The 15,559-nt window shown below is 44.0% G+C and overlaps 1 protein-coding gene across 1 annotated transcript in view; it reads left to right on the top strand.

Annotated features, from left to right (window-relative positions):
• The first annotated feature begins 660 nt into the window (after window positions 1-660).
• LOC115137179 (coagulation factor X-like) overlaps window positions 661-15,559 on the top strand; it is a 29,594-nt gene continuing 14,695 nt past the window's right edge. Inside the window, exons 1-2 of the mRNA XM_029673311.2 lie at window positions 661-863; window positions 1,424-1,590. Coding sequence (XP_029529171.1) covers window positions 794-863; window positions 1,424-1,590 — 237 coding nt within the window. The 5' untranslated portion in view covers window positions 661-793. The remainder of the gene's footprint in view (window positions 864-1,423; window positions 1,591-15,559) is intronic.

Below are 15,559 nucleotides of genomic sequence, written 5' to 3'. Positions count from 1 at the left end.
ACTTCCTGGTCAAGTACCTGGGTCAGGAGAAACTCTTTGGCCAAGTCATGTTCTCTCCCGCTCAGTCTTGTGTGGATGTCAGAGTTGTGTTTTATGTTCTCATGACCATACAGACCATAATAATATAATTTCTCTCCTCACAACCTTTGGGGTTGTCCCTTTTTTTTCTTTGCTTGTCCTGAATCGTGAACCCCTGGGAAGCGGTCTCTATCGTTCCAGTATTCATTGATAATGTATACGTTAGAAATAATACTGAATGCTATACCTCTCTTTTCCATGTACATAAGCCTGACCCCCTGGGCTGTAATATACAGTGAAATACCACCATCCTGTAATAAAAATTAAAATTGTCTGTTTGAGTTGGGTGTTTCTTTAGTAATTCCATTCACGTGGATTACCTTCAAGATTGAAATTGTTTTAAAAATGTTTAGTTCATAAGTTGCAGGTGAAACATTGTGCTGAGTATTCCCTGGCCACAATTCAGAACTATGGCAGATAAAAATGTGTTTCTCAATAAAACATTGTCTCATGATACTTTAGAATCAGACACATGAGTATGATGAGTAGTGCAAAACTGTTGAGTGACTTGAATGCTGCCCTGGCTAGTGCCAATGATTCACTGTGTCAATATTTAGAATCTAGTTAAAGATCAATTGCCGAGCTTGTGGAGAAAAGCCACCATTTTAGCAGACACCCACAGAAAACGGTAGGTTCTCTCTCATAACTAAAATCTAGATTAGTGAACCTAGCTGATCCCAGTTCAATCCCTTCACCTTCTACCTGGAGCGGAGAGATGTCGCAGTCTGACGGTTGGCTCCTCACAGTACTTCTGGTCTCAGTCGGTTCCCTGTTTGAATCAAAAGGTAACCCTTCACCTTGTAGTCAGTGGAAAGTGCCCATTTATTGTACTGCATTTGCAATCTGTAATTAAACCACCTACCTCAATTCTAGCTTACTAGAAACTTGATGAGATATTTACTTTTGTGATGGGTGTCGAACATGGTTGATATTCTCACTCCAGTAACTTAAAATGGAACTCAGTTCGGTGATATGATTAAGCTACCTAACTAAAACCAGCAAATCTCTGCTGCTCGAGGCTCTTGTCAATGGGTTACAGACATCAGTATTGTATATGAATGCCACTCAGACACTTTGTTTTCTTCAAAGAAGCTTACAGTACATGGGCCTACATTTATGTGTTGGAGTTGAACCCACAACCCTGTCATTGTCAGCATCATGCTCTTAACAACTGAACTACACAGGACTGCAGTGTTGTGCCCACTCTGGGGTGAAATTCCCCCTAGGTACAGATCAAGGATCAGCTTCCCCTCCCTCAATCCTAACCTTAACCATAAGTGGGGAAAATTCTAAACTGACCCAAAATCAACATTTAGGGGCAACTTCACCCTACTCTGTTGTACAGTGTTTCTGGAGCAGAGGCATGCAGTGCAGCTGCTCCGAGGGCCCCGGCGGCCCAGGGCCAACTTCTTCCTTGAGGAGATGATGCCCGGCAACCTGGAGCGGGAGTGCTATGAGGAGACCTGTTCCCAGGAGGAGGCTGCTGAGATCTTCCAGACCAAGGAGAAGACGGTACTAGAACAGCTCCATCACATGAAAGCTCTGGTGCAGGGAATTCACACGAGCCCCCTGGACCAGAGCTTATGAACGCTCTGTTCATACTTCGCAGTTTGCACTAACGTGTCCTATGTCAGGATTTTGATCACATTCTGATTGTGCCCTCATCTGGACACAGTGGACCAATAAGAGATACATCTTAATACCGTGTATAGACTTACTGAGCCTTGATTAGATAGTGATTGGATCATCTTGACTGGAAGACAAACTTAAGGTGACTTGCGTGACTCCGGTTCTCTGATATTATGAGCGCGACATCTCACTAGTGGAATTAACCAATTAACCTCCTAAGTTTCTCGAAGAACCAATCATATATGTCTGTCGGTGCACCACCGTTCATACTGAAGAGCCACCCGCTTGCCCTCAGATCGTTCTCGAGCATACCGAACTTCCTCACACTCTTGCAAGTAGGAAAACGTGGTGAGCCGTCTGACTCATATTATCAAAGGACCGGAGTTGCATAAGTAGCCTTTAGTTTTATTTCAATTATTCGTTTCGATATCTCACTATTGGGATATGGCTAACTCCCGTATCGCACACGCTCTCCGAAGCCATGTAGTCTCAACATCAACCCTCAGAGGCCCTGTCACTAAGGACAATATGCACCAAAGAGGGCGCAGTGACACATCGCAAATCTCCTGCAAGGACATGCCTTTGAACCGTGCCTAAGAGGTAGCCATGGCTCTGGTGGAGTGAGCCTTTAGGCCCTCTGGAGGCTGTAACCCCTTGCTTTTATAGGCCAATATAATAGCTTTCACAATATGTGATAACCTTTGACAAGAGAGGGGCCTCCTCTTGCAGGACAAAGTTGCTTGCGCAAAGTTCTCATCCTATCCAAGTACAGTGCCTTGCGAAAGTATAATTTTGCACGCCCAATTTTTCAGTTTTTGATTTGTTAAAAAAGTTTGAAATATCCAATAAATGTCGTTCCACGTCATGATTGTGTCCCACTTGTTGTTGATTCTTCACAAAAAAATACAGTTTTATATCTTTATGTTTGAAGCCTGAAATGTGGCAAAAGGTCGCAAAGTTCAAGGGGGCCGAATACTTTCGCAAGGCACTGTATATGTGCAGCGTGCGTACTGGACACAAACGGTGCAGCCGCTCCTTTTCCATAGAAAGGAAAACTGGCTTGTGGAAATCCACAAGCTTCAAGGCGAGACAATTGTAAGTACCACTGAACCTTGGGCATAAATGCGGAGTTGGGCAACAAGGTGACCGTGGAAAAGCCCTGGGCAAACTGCAGGCGCGAATAGTGAACGGACAGTGCATTTAGCTCACTTAATGCGGTTTAAAAGGAAAGCTATTTAATCTCCGCACATTCCAACGACTCAAAAGGCTGCTGTGAAATAGCCTCAAGCACAATAGACAAATCCCATGATGAGGCTAAATGCTTGGGAACTGGACATAAGCGACGTGCCACCTTGAAATTACATAACGGTTTGTTTTCCCACCGTGTTCTTGACAAAGCCTATATGACTGGTCGAGATAGCTGCTAGATAGACCTTAGACAGTGAAGAAAGCCTTCCCTCTGTCCCAAAGGTCCTGCAAGAAGTATAAAACCTCAGATACAGAGTACTGATAAGGAATTATCTGTTTTTCACACCACTTCTAAAAACGCACCACTTATTTCCATACAGTGAGCTTGTAAAGGGGGCCCTAGCACTCTGGATTGTCTCAATGACTACAAGAGGCAAGCCAGTCACATCTAGATTTAATCTCTCACGGTTCAGGTCCAGAGGGCCATGTTTTCTGGGTGAGGGTGGAAAATCTTTCTGTTTGCTTGGGTCAGCAGATCCCTGTGTAAACTGTAGTTGACAAGGCTTGTTGTATAGCAGGGGAGTGATCTACACTATCCAGAGCTTGCCTTGCCATCGAGGGGCTATCAAGATAAGGGATAAGCCCTTTTTCCTCACTCTGGCCAGAATGGGTAGTGAGGCTGAGGGGAGGAAAAGTGTAAAGCAACGCCCTTGGCCAAGGTTGTGCCAGCTTGTCCCCACTCCCAGTGGTGCATCTCCTGCTAGCTTGAAAAGCATCGGGCAGAATGTGTTTTCTTGCCATACAAAGATATCAATGCACACAGGGGTTGGGCAAAACACCCAGCACTGGAAGTCTCTCATCCTTAGTAGGCAAAGTGGTTCTACCCATCCTGAACTTGACCGAGCACCCTCTGCAGAACAGGGAGAGGCACTGTCAGATAGACGCAAAGCGGTCTTCCTAGTGTTGCCTGATCAGAGAGAGAATCCTTACGCCTATGTATTCTATTTTCTGTGTTGGCACCGAACAGCTCTTTTTCAGTTGTGTCTCATACCGTTTCCTCCCAGGACAGGGAGTAAAGCAGGTAATCATCTATGTAGGCATAGATTCTTAGCCCCTTGTTTCTTAGGGGTGAGAAAGCTGCCTCTACACACCTGCTGAATGTTCGGGGAGTTAACGCTAGCCCGAATGGGACAGCGAGGTATTTGTAGGCTGTGCCCTGAAAAGCAAACTTCAGAAACCTGTGTGTTGGCAGGATGCTTAAGTGAAAATGAGCGTCCAACAGACTGGACAGGTTGAGCCACAGGGCTCTCTCCCCAACCACTGCAAGGCTCAGCTGCCTGTTTGCAGACATCAATGAGCAAATATCTCATCTGCCATTGATGCCCTGCTAATGGCTGAAGAGGGCCGAGTGGCTTGCGCCTCGTCCTCTTCCGTTGCCTGGAGGAGTCTTCAAAAACGAGGTCCCTTTCCCCCCCTCCACTGGAGCCAAGCCGGGAAAATTGGGTGAATGTCCTCGGGGTAGCCTAGCAAGATGCCAGCCCATGAGGGCTGCGAAGCAGTCTCCCCACTCGATTTAAGAGTAGGAGATGAACTACGTTGGGCAACTCTGCACACTCTTTTGTGGAGTGTGTTAGCAGCAAAACTTTGCAATGGATGCATGACCGGTGGTCGTTGAATGGTGCTTCTGCGTGTTCGACACCCTGCTCGAAATGGTCGCCCCACATAGGCATGGATGTGCCGGTGCTGGGACAGGGGCCGGGGCCTTGCTTGGTGCCCTCTGAGCCAAGCTAGCAGGTTCCATGGCTTCAGAAAACAGCTAATCCGAGAACAAAGTGAAACATAACCAGCATTCGCCACTTGGGCTTAGTAGCCTAGCTAGTTAGCACAGTGCTAGCCAGAGAAGCTAACCCTTTAACAATGTGAACATAGCTATCATTCACCATGTGGGCTAGTAGCCTAGCTAGTTAGGACAAGGTTAGAGCTATGTTGGTCTTATGATGAACAAAAGCGTGGCTCTTGACCAATAAACAGTGACGCTAGAACAGTCGGTCTAGTTAATGACGTTAGTGGGTTGAGCTAAACTAGAGAGCGAACTAGTAATTCTACCCTTCCAGGTAGAAAAAACAGTTGGTAGGATAGCTAGCCTTGCGGTGAAGCAAATTGTTACCCAAAGCTAAAACTTTTCCTTTCGGTAAAGACTCCCAACACAAAAGATTAGAGCTGATAAATCCTGCGCTCGGTGCCCTAACCTTGACAGCACACCTTTGAACAGTTAGAGGAAAACAGATCAAGTCATGCTGCGATGAGCTAAGTAGAACTCTTCTATGAAGAAGAGAGGCGAAAATGATCAGAGGGCAGGCGGGTGGCTCTTTAGTATGAGGGGAAGGACTCCCTCATTCGCCACTCGACCTGTATGATTGGTTCTTCAAGCTACTTAGGAGATTCTGGTGAATTCCACTAGTCAAACAGAATAATTGAAAGAGAACCACATTAGTGATGTGCGGGTCAGCCGCCCAACTCTAAAGTGAAAATTTGAGACCCGCACCCGACCCTAACCTGCAAACAGGCAGATTGAAGATGTGCTGTACAGACATGGACGGCATAACACATTTTTGACAGGGGGTGCACAATATTATTTTTTGAAGCCTAATTTAGATATGTTTCTGCTCATAATTTCCGACATTTGATAGGCTATTTGTTAGTCAATTTGTCTATAATTAGATACATGTAGTTTCTCTTCCGTCATTACTGCCCTAGAACTCTTAATAAACCCTTGCTCACCAGAATACATTTATGAATTCTTCAATCTAGTTTACATCGCAATTTTAAAAAAGAAAATAGAAAGATTTTCTGTGCGAAATTTCCAGTTTGACCGGTTTTAAGGAAATTTAAAACTGTGAAATGACCTAACATGTTTGATAAGATTTCAGTTCAGCTTGGATGCATATTTTATGTGGTTTAAATACTATCCGTTTGTATGATGCTGATAAAGATTGCACTCAGACAGACGGTCCCTAGCCACGTATTCATTCTCTCAAGATGCTGAAATAAATCATTAATATTTCTCCACTCCTTTTCCAGAGTCAAAATGTACATTTGGTGTATAACTTTACTGCAATAAATGCTTATAATTCTGCAGCAGTTAATATTAGATTGGGCTATGTGAAAGGTTAAAGATCTACATTCAGTGTCCAGATTTCAGTTAGGCTACTGTTTCCTTGACAAGCCATATTTTAAGTCCCCCTCTTGACTCTTGAATTTTTATAGCGCCTCCAAATCTTCATGCATATCAAGCCGGCACTGCTATCATCTTCTTTAACCACTTAACAAAATCTTTCCCAAACAGTGTTCTGGCCCTCCCTTCTCTTTATTTTCAACTATCCATTTCGCAGCTTTTCTGTTATTGAATTCAACTCAGACATGGTCCTTTTTGCATCAGTGGATCGAGGGTCACTTTTTCTGCCCATGTTCTCTAAAGCGATTGGCGTGTATTTTGCGCATGTACAGTTAGGCCCAAAAGCTTACATAGGGTTTTCACCAACAACAAATTTAGCGCAGAGTCGCGTTAGTGGAAACAGAAACTGCACTAAGAACAGTCTGCTACTCCATATTGCTGATTGGTCAGTTCACAAGCACTGGTAAACCGTTGTTTCTGATTGGCTAGCTTTGTTTCAAGTTTTAATGTCACATGCACAAGTACCCAACAAACTCAAAACCCAACAATGAAATAATCAATAACAATGTATTACAAAAAAAAATGAGAATAGAAAATATGAAATACACAAAGTAAGTAAGTATGCATACTATATACAGGAAATATTTTAAAAGTCAGATCCAATATCATATGTACATGTGTAGGGATACTGGAGTGATGGAGGTGGATATGTATAGAGGTAAGGGGACTAGGTAACAGGACATAAGAAACAGAGTAGCAGCAGCTTGTATGTGAGCGGGTGTGTAGTATAAAAGTATGTGAATATTATGTGTGAGTGAGCAAATTATGGACTGAGTGTTTGTGTGTGTTGCAGTGACAGTGTGTATGAGTGTTTAAGGGCCCTGTGAGTGTGCATAGAGAGTACAAAGATTGAATAATAAAGATACAAGTTAAACTCAGATAATCCGTGTAGCTATTTTGTTAGCTATTTATCAGTCCTATTGCTGTGGGATAGAAGCTGTTCAAGAGACTTGATGCACCGGTACCTCTTGCTGTACGGCAGCAGAGAAAATTGTCTATGGCTTGGGTGGTTGGAGTCTGAAGCACTGACAACGAGGAACTTGAAGCTGTCTACCTGCTCCACTGCCGCAATGTGGATGGGAGCGTGCTTGCACCCCCATTTCCTGTAGTCCATGATTAGCTCCGTGGACTTGCTGAGGTTGAGGGGTTGTTGCTCCGGCACCACACTGCCAAGTCACCGACCTCTTCTCCGTAGGCTGATTCATTGTCTCCAGTGATCAGGCCTACCACCGTTGTGTCATCAGCAAACTTGATAATGGTGTTGGAGTCGTGTGTGGCCACACACTCGTGGTGAACAGGGAGTACAGGAGCGGACTAAGCACAAACCCCTGTGGGGCCTCTGTGTTAACCTCTCTGGGATATGTGGGACGCTAGCTTCCCACCTGGCCAAAAGCCAGAGAAAATGCAGAGCGCCAAATTCAAATAAATTACTATAAAAATCAAACTTTCATGAAATCACACATGTAAGATACCAAAGCCCCCCGGCACATAGACTATTGCAACATAGATACTGGAGACTGAGACAGGGGTGGGTCGGGGAACACTGTGGCCCCTTCCGATGATACCATCAGACAGGGCCAACCAAGCAGGATATAACCCCACCCACTTTGCCAAAGCACAGCCCCCACACCACTAGAGGATTATCAATAGACCACCAACTTAGAACCCTGAGACAAGACTGAGTATAGCCCATGAAGATCTCCTCCATCGCACGAGCCCGAGGGGTGCAAAACCGGACAGGGAGATCACGTGTGTCTCAACCCACTCAAGCGATGCACCCCTCCCAGGGACGGCATGGATGAGCACTAGTAAGCCAGTGACTCAGCCCCGTAGAGAATCCCAGAGGAGAGATGGCAGCCGGCCAGGCAGCAGCAGCAAGGGCAGTTCGTCGCTTCAGTGGCTTGTCATTCACCTTCGCACCTATGGGCCACACTACACTCAATCATAGGACCTACTGAAGAGATGAGTCTTCAGTAAAGACTTACGGCTCTCACATTTCTAGGCAGATCATTCCATAAAAATGGAGCTCTATAGGCGAAGGACCTGCCTCCAGCGGTTTGCTTACAAATTCTAGGGACAATAAGGATGCCTGCGTCTTGTGACCATGTAGTTATGTACGGCAGGACCAAATCGGAGAGATCGGTAGGAGCAAGTCCATGTAATGCTTTGCAGGTTAGCAATAAAACCTTGAAATCAGCCCTAGCCTTAACAGGAAGCCAATGTAGAGAGGCTAGCACTGGAGTAATATGATCAAATGTTTTGGTTCTAGTCAGAATTCTAGCAGCCGTGTTTAGCACTATCTGAAGTATATTTAGTTCTTTATTCTGATAGCCGGAGGGTAGAGCATTGCAGTAGTCTAATCTAGAAGTGACAAAAGCATGGATTAGCTTTTCTGCATACATTTTGGACAAAAAGTTTTTTGCAATGTTTTCGAAGATGGAAAAAAGTTATCCTTGAAATTTTCTTCATATGTTAGTCAAAAGAGCGATCAGGGTCCAGAGCAACGCCAAGGTCCTTCACAGTTTTATTCGAGACAACTGTACAACCATCAAGATTAATTGTCAGATCCAACAGCAGATCTGTTTTTTTCTTGTTACCTAGACCTCTCATCTCTGTTTTGTCAGAGTTTAAAAGTTTTTAAAAATTCCGCCATCCACTTCCTTATGTCTGAAACACAGGCTTCCAGGGTAGGCAATTTTGGGCATTGCCAGCTCGGGGATTCAATTTTGCAACCTTTCAGTTACTTGTCCAACGCTCTAACCACTAGGCTACCTGCCACCCCCATCTAGGGTATAAAGTTAAATTAAGATTCTCAGTTAGGTGGTTAACCAATGTTTGTACTCTGACGTCTTTGGGTGGTGGAGGGAGTCTGGAAGGGCATCAAGGAATCTCTGGGTTGTTCAAGAATCTATAGCATGGCTTTTGATGATCCTCGGTTGGGGTCTTGAGCAGATTATTTGTTGCGATTGCAAACACAATAAAATGGTAGTCTGGATTATGAGGAAAAACATTTAGATCCACAATGTTTATTCCATGAGACAAAACTAGATCCAGGGTATGACTGTGGCAATGAGTAGGTCCGGAGACATGTTGGACAAAACCCACTGAGTCGATGGTTGTTTCAAAAGCCTTTTGGAGTGGTTCTGTGGACTTATCCATGTGATTATTAAAGTCACCAAAAATGTGAATATTATCTGCCAAATCAATGTTTGCATTTTTAGTGCAACAAGTTCCACATCTTAAAGTAGTTACAAGGCACAACAGTAATTTAATTATACGTCTCTAATTTAACAGCAAAGAGGCCCCATTCAATCATTTCTATTTCTATAAGTCCTTTGTCATCCCCAGACAAGCTGAATGGTACCATCTCTGGCACACAGAGCATTCGATCTGCAGTATTAAAAATTAAAAACAGAGTTATGTTTATTTACATGTAAATTACAGTTCTGCAATACCCAAATTCTGTTACATGCTTTTGCAATTAGGAACATTTTCAAATTGAATTGGATTTTTGTTCAATTGCTAAATTGACTTTAAATGACATGCATTTTATCAAGTTTCAGATAAGACCCAGATGCAGACAACGTCGAATTAACAACAGTTTATTAATTCAACAGGGGCAGGCAAAAGACAGATCAAGGGCAGGCAGGGGTTAGTAATCCAGATAGGAGGGGCAAAGGTACAAGACGGAAGGCAGGCTCAGGGTCAGGGTAGGCAGAGGTCAATAATCCAGATAGGTGGGGCAAAGGTACAGGACGGCAGGCAGGGTCAGGGTAGGCAGAGGTCAATAATCCAGATAGGTGGGGCAAAGGTACAAGATGGAAGGCAGGCAGGGTCAGGGTAGGCAGAGGTCAATAATCCAGATAGGTGGGGCAAAGGTACAGGACGGCAGGCAGGGTCAGGGTAGGCAGAGGTCAATAATCCAGATAGGTGGGGCAAAGGTACAGGACGGCAGGCAGGGTCAGGGTAGGCAGAGCTCAATAATCCAGATAGGTGGGGCAAAGGTACAAGACGGAAGGCAGGCAGGGTCAGGGTAGGCAGAGGTCAATAATCCAGATAGGTGGGGCAAAGGTACAGGACGGCAGGCAGGGTCAGGGTAGGCAGAGGTCAATAATCCAGATAGGTGGGGCAAAGGTACAAGACGGAAGGCAGGCAGGGTCAGGGTAGGCAGAGGTCAATAATCCAGATAGGTGGGGCAAAGGTACAGGACGGCAGGCAGGGTCAGGGTAGGCAGAGGTCAATAATCCAGATAGGTGGGGCAAAGGTACAAGACGGAAGGCAGGCAGGGTCAGGGTAGGCAGAGGTCAATAATCCAGATAGGTGGGGCAAAGGTACAGGACGGCAGGTGGGGTCAGGGCAGGAAAAAAAGGTCAAACCTGGAAAACTAGAAAACAGGAACAACCGAGAGACAGGAACAGAGGGAAAAACGCAGGTATGCTTGACGAAACAATACAAACTGGCAACAGACAAACAGAGAACACCGGTATAAACACACAAGGGATAATGGAGAAGATGGGCGACACCTGGAGGGGGGTGGAGACAATCACAAAGACAGGTGAAACAGATCAAGGTGTTACACATTTCACCACAAGCCTAACAGAAGCACACATAACTGAGGTGATACTCATCATTGAGTATTCAGGCAATATAAATCATATAGTAATAAAGGCATGAATTGGCAAAAAACATATGCGTTGATAAAAAATGTTGTAATATTACAATAACGGCATTTGATAGATTTGATCTATTTCTATCAAATCAAAACTGGAATTTGTATTCAAACCAAAAAGTTAAAGTATGCTAGACATTTATAGAATAAACCATATCTAGTTTAATGTTTCTGTGACAATCAATTAATTAGTTATTGATTTTTACAATTTTAAATGGCTTTTAGCGAATCTTTGAATGTCTGAATATGAAACCAACTTTACCTGCGCTGATTGAAGTAATTTAATGTCGAGCTAAATAATATATATTTCAGAGGTTTAACAAAGGAACAGAAAGGAACAATATAAACCAGTACTTTTTGGGGGGTTAGAACTGGTTCAGAACTTTAGAACTTTGGTCAGATAAGTGGATTTTCTTTTTTTTTAAAGAATGGTTCTGTTCAGAACGAAACGACCCCTGGTTATAACTGCTAAAATAAAAAATGAATACAATTCTAGTCAGGATAGCCGGAACATGTTAAATTTGTCTCTAGCTTGAACAGTTAACAGTTACTGTTGGTTAGTTATTTGATGCTAATTTGTGCTAATGAATAACACATTTTGTTTAAAGGTTTTATAGTTGGTCTTGTAGTTTAATCAAGGAGTAGGACCATTTTGAATAGCAACCACTGTATTCCTATGGTTCTCATTCAAACCTGCCGGGGCAGCAAACTTTTGTAATTTATACTTGAATAACTTTTTAAAAATGGCTTCATATATAGTTGGGCGGCAGGGTAGCCTAGTGGTTAGTGTTGGACTAGCAACCAGCAAGGTTGCAAGTTCAAACCCCCGAGCTGATGAGGTACAAATCTGTTCTGCCCCTGAACAGTTAACCCACTGTTCTTAGGCCATCATTGACAATAAGAATTTGTTGTTAACTGACTTGCCTAGTTAAATAAAGGTAAAAAAAATTAAATGCACATTTAAAATGGTTATAGTTCCAAAAGTATACATAGTATCAAATACCCTCTGATACTTTTTTTGCATTTGAAATGCAATGGGAGTTGATTTAAATATTGTTATAGTTCAAAAAGTATAAATGATAAAGGTTTTTTTCTCAAGCAATCCGAGTTGGGGCATTCTGGACATCAGGAAGTTGGTTTTGTGTTAATAGATTATATCGTTTAAGCTCTAGAGTGGGCTAAAGAAACGAAATAATAAATGAGTATGCAAGAAATCTAGTTGCGCTTTTCCTTCAGCAAGCACACCTAATAATGAGTATGTAAGAAATCTGGAGTTGTGCTTTGCTTTATAAACACACCTAATAATGAGTATGCAAGAAATCTGGAGTTGTGCATTAAGCACACCTAATGATATGAGTATTTAAGAAATCCAGAGTTGTGCTTTGCTTTGCTAGCACACCCTAATTATTTTCACCACCCCCAGATGAGATTATTGAATCAGATAAATTATTTGAAGTGGAATCTCTTTTGAAACCACCTAACCACCAGAAGAGGTAGGTAATGCTATCGGCTATATATGCCATATAACACTAAAAGTTATGGACAGGTAGATAAGATATGATATTATGGAAGATCATTATTTATTGTGAATGCTTCTTTGTCAGGTACAAGGTTAGTGTTGGGGAGTTGAAAGGGAGCTGTGGGAGTCCTGAGAAGCTCTGCAAATGGCCTCGTAGCTTACCTGTGCCAGGCCAAGAGAAAAAGCCAAATATCCATAGGCGTGTGAGGCAGGGAGAGATTAACCCAGCAAAGCCCTTAGGCCGAACATGCCTCTGCACCAAGAACAAATCAAATTATATTAGTCACATGTGCCAAATACAACAGGGAAATGCTTACGAGCCCCTAATCAACAATGCAGTTTAAAAAGAATGCAGATAACAATAAGAGATAAAAGTAATTAAAGAGCAGCAGTAAAATAACAATAGCAAGAATATATACCGGGGGGGGGTACCGATACAGAGTCAATGTGCGGGGGCACGGGTTAGTAGTATGTACATGTAGGTAAAGTTATTAAAGTGACTAGATGACAACAGAGAGCAGCAGTGGTGTGAAGAGGGGGGAGGGTCACTGCAAATAGTCTGGGTAGCCATTTGAATAGATGTTCAAGATTCTTATGGCTTGGGGGTAGAAGCTGTTTAGAAGCCTCTTGGACGTAGACTTGGCGCTCCGGTACTGCTTGCTGGCTGGAGTCTTTGACAATTTCCTCTGACACTGCCCGGTATAGAGTCAAATCAAATCAAATCGAATCAAATCAAAATCAAATCAAATCAAATGTATTTATACAGCCCTTCGTACATCAGCTGATATCTCAAAGTGCTGTACAGAAACCCAGCCTAAAACCCCAAACAGCAAGCAATGCAGGTGTAGAAGCACGGTGGCTAGGAAAAACTCCCTAGAAAGGCCAAAACCTAGGAAGAAACCTATAGAGAGGAACCAGGCTATGTGGGGTGGCCAGTCCTCTTCTGGCTGTGCCGGGTGGAGATTATAACAGAACATGGCCAAGATGTTCAAATGTTCATAAATCACCAGCATGGTCGAATAATAATAAGGCAGAACAGTTGAAACTGGAGCAGCAGCACGGCCAGGTGGACTGGGGACAGCAAGGAGTCATCATGTCAGGTAGTCCTGGGGCATGGTCCTAGGGCTCAGGTCCTCCGAGAGAGAGAAAGAAGGAGAGAATTAGAGAATGCACACTTATATTCACATAGGACAGGAGAAGTACTCCAGATATAACAAACTGACCCTAGCCCCCCGACACAAACTACTGCAGCATAAATACTGGAGGCTGAGACAGGAGGGGTCAGGAGACACTGTGGCCCCATCCGAGGACACCCCCGGACAGGGCCAAACAGGAAGGATATAACCTCACCCACTTTGCCAAAGCACAGCCCCCACACCACTAGAGGGATATCTTCAACCACCAACTTACCATCCTGAGACAAGGCTTAGTATAGCCTATAGCCTAGAGGTCCTGGATGGCAGGAAGCTTGGCCCCAGTGATGTACTGGGCCGTTCGCACTACCCTCTGTGCACTACCCACAAGTGCCTTGTGGTCGGAGGCCGAGCAGTTGCCATACCAGGCAGTGATGCAACCACTCAGGATCCTCTCGATGGTGCAGCTGTAGAACCTTGAGGATCTGAGGACCCATGCCAAATCTTTTCAGTCTCCTGAAAGGGAATAGATTTGGTCGTACCCTCTTCACGACAATCTTGGTATGTTTGGACCATGTTAGTTTGTTGGTGATGTGGACACCAAGGAACTTGAAGCTCTCAGCCTGCTCCACTACAGTCGATGAGAATGGGGGCGTGCTCGGTCCTCTTTTTCCTGTAGTCCACAATCATCTCCTTTTTGTCTTGATCACGTTGAGGGAGAGGTTGTTGTCCTGGCCCCACATGACATCCTCTCTATAGGCTGTCTCGTTGTTGTCGGTGATCAGGCCTACTGATCTGTCGTGTCATCGGCAAATTTAATGATGGGGTTGGAGTCGTGCCTGGTTGTGCTGTCAAGAGTTAACAGGGAGTACAGGAGGGGACTGAGCACGCACCCCTGAAAGGGCCCCTGTGTTGTGGATCAGCGTGGTGGATGTGTTGTTACCCACTCTTACATTTACATTTACATTTAAGTCATTTAGCAGACGCTCTTATCCAGAGCGACTTACAAATTGGTGCGTTCACCTTAAGACATCCAGTGGAACAGCCACATTACAATAGTGCATCTAAATCTTTTGAGGGGGGTGAGAAGGATTACTTTATCCTATCCTAGGTATTCCTGAAAGAGGTGGGGTTTCAGGTGTCTCCGGAAGGTGGTGATTGACTCTGCTGTCCTGGCGTCGTGAGGGAGTTTGTTCCACCATTGGGGGGCCAGAGCAGCGAACAGTTTTGACTGGGCTGCGCGGGAACTGTACTTCCTCAGTGGTAGGGAGGCGAGCAGGCCAGAGGTGGATGAACGCAGTGCCCTTGTATGGGTGTAGGGCCTGATCAGAGCCTGGAGGTACTGAGGTGCCGTTCCCCTCACAGCTCCGTAGGCAAGCACCATGGTCTTGTAGCGGATGCGAGCTTCAACTGGAAGCCAGTGGAGAGAGCGGAGGAGCGGGGTGACGTGAGAGAACTTGGGAAGGTTGAACACCAGACGGGCTGCGGCGTTCTGGATGAGTTGTAGGGGTTTAATGGCACAGGCAGGGAGCCCAGCCAACAGCGAGTTGCAGTAATCCAGACGGGAGATGACAAGTGCCTGGATTAGGACCTGCGCTGCTTCCTGTGTGAGGCAGGGTCGTACTCTGCGGATGTTGTAGAGCAGGGGTGTCAAAGTCAAATGGACGGAGGGCCAAATAAAAAAATCAGCTACAAGACGAGGGCCGGACTGTTTGAATGTTCATTGAAAAATTTTTAAATGACGCATATAGTCTAGTGAACCTAATTGAACCTACTGAAAACCTAACAAATATATTACAATATGATCAGATAAATAAAGCAATATTTTCTTATGGCTCTGTCAGTAATCTTTAATTTTCAACAGACACAAAAGACAAATTTCCTTTATATAAATATCCCCATAACATGAACATTAAATGAAAGAAACCGGTATTCAAGGCACCATCAGTAGACTATATTTTCTATTTTAGCAAAAGTGGGCTAAATTTACTTCAAAGAAAAAACAATAATAGCAATTTTCTATCATCCACTCAACTGAAATATTTTTAAAATATAATTGGATTGAAATACAAAAAAATAAAGTGCAAAAATCTATTAATCAAAAACAA

The sequence above is a fragment of the Oncorhynchus nerka genome, linkage group LG11 (assembly GCF_034236695.1).
Source record: "Oncorhynchus nerka isolate Pitt River linkage group LG11, Oner_Uvic_2.0, whole genome shotgun sequence".
Lineage (NCBI taxonomy): Eukaryota > Metazoa > Chordata > Actinopteri > Salmoniformes > Salmonidae > Oncorhynchus > Oncorhynchus nerka.
Note: the sequence above shows the minus strand (reverse complement) of the source record. Positions and strands in the feature narration are given on the sequence as shown.